The sequence below is a fragment of the Nestor notabilis genome, unplaced genomic scaffold (genome assembly GCF_000696875.1).
Source record: "Nestor notabilis isolate BGI_N333 unplaced genomic scaffold, ASM69687v1 scaffold27126, whole genome shotgun sequence".
In the NCBI taxonomy this organism is placed as follows: domain Eukaryota; kingdom Metazoa; phylum Chordata; class Aves; order Psittaciformes; family Psittacidae; genus Nestor; species Nestor notabilis.
In genome coordinates, this window is record NW_009933723.1 from 3,364 (window position 1) to 4,414 (window position 1,051).

Sequence of the window (1,051 nt, forward strand, 5' to 3'; positions counted from 1 at the left end):
CACCCGGCGTTGAAACCCTGCAGGGGAGGGGCCAGCCACAGCTTCTCTGGGCAACCTGTGCCAGCACCTCAGCATCCTCACAGAGAAGAGCTTCTGCCTCAGAGATCATCTCAGTCTCCCCTCTGGCAGGTTCAAGCCATTCCCCTTGTCCTGTCCCTACAGGCCCTTGTCCAAAGCCCCTCTCCAGGTTTCCTGGAGCCCCTTTAGGCACTGGCTACTCTAAGGTCTCCCCTTAAGAAGCCTTCTCTTCTCCAGGCTGGACAAGCCCAGCTCTTTCAGCCTGGCTCCATAGAACTCACCTCCCTCTCTGCTCCCAGCCTCTTCGTGTAGGAGGCCTCTCGGTAGCACTCCATGCACACAGCGTTCAGCTTCACCACGCTCTCCGCCAGTGGCACCAGGTTCAGGATGCTTCCGAAGGCCTGTGGCAAGATAGCAGGATGGTTCTGTTGGATGGGTTCTAGGGGGGGCTCAAAGCAGGTGCTGTCCTAGAACAAATGTTTTACCTTTCTCTGGAAAGTGCCATCAAGAGCAGCAACGATGATGGTTTTCCCGGTGTTGGCCATCATCTCACAGAACTCCACGATGTCTGGGAACTAGAGGAGGTACCGAAACAGAGTCAGGAGGAAGAAGGGGCAGCACTTTACTCAGGATCCAGCAGCACAGGGCACAAAGAATACTGGAGCCATGCTGCCTACCCATAAAATGGGCTCTGGCCCCACTGTCCTCAGCCTGCAGGAGTTGAGGACAAGGTTTGACTGTAGAAGCACAGTTCAGGGGGATCAAACAGCCCCAGAGTAGTCCTTCTCCCCACCCCCATCCCCCCAGGATTCAGACCTTGGGCTGCACGGGGGAGCTCCCATCCTGCAGAGCTCCCCAGGACCTGCCCTGGCACTTACGAACTGGCCCTCATCGATGCCGATGACTGTGGAGTTCAGTGCCTCCTGGTACACGTCTTTGAGGAGACAGGCTGGCATGGCCTCCATGGTGTTCCTTGGGAGGGGAGAGTGGGTGAGGCCGGCAGCCGGGCTGCTGGCCCCGCAGGGCGGGGGTG

General features: G+C 58.3%; 1 protein-coding gene across 1 annotated transcript in view; it reads right to left on the reverse strand.

Annotated features, from left to right (window-relative positions):
• The window catches only part of TK1 (thymidine kinase 1, soluble), a gene marked incomplete at both ends in the record, with an annotated part of 1,307 nt that extends 317 nt beyond the window's left edge, over positions 1-990 (reverse strand). The window contains 3 exons of the mRNA XM_010017021.1: positions 300-419; positions 504-593; positions 897-990. Coding sequence (XP_010015323.1) covers positions 300-419; positions 504-593; positions 897-990 — 304 coding nt within the window. The remainder of the gene's footprint in view (positions 1-299; positions 420-503; positions 594-896) is intronic.
• Between the last annotated feature and the right edge of the window lie 61 nt (positions 991-1,051).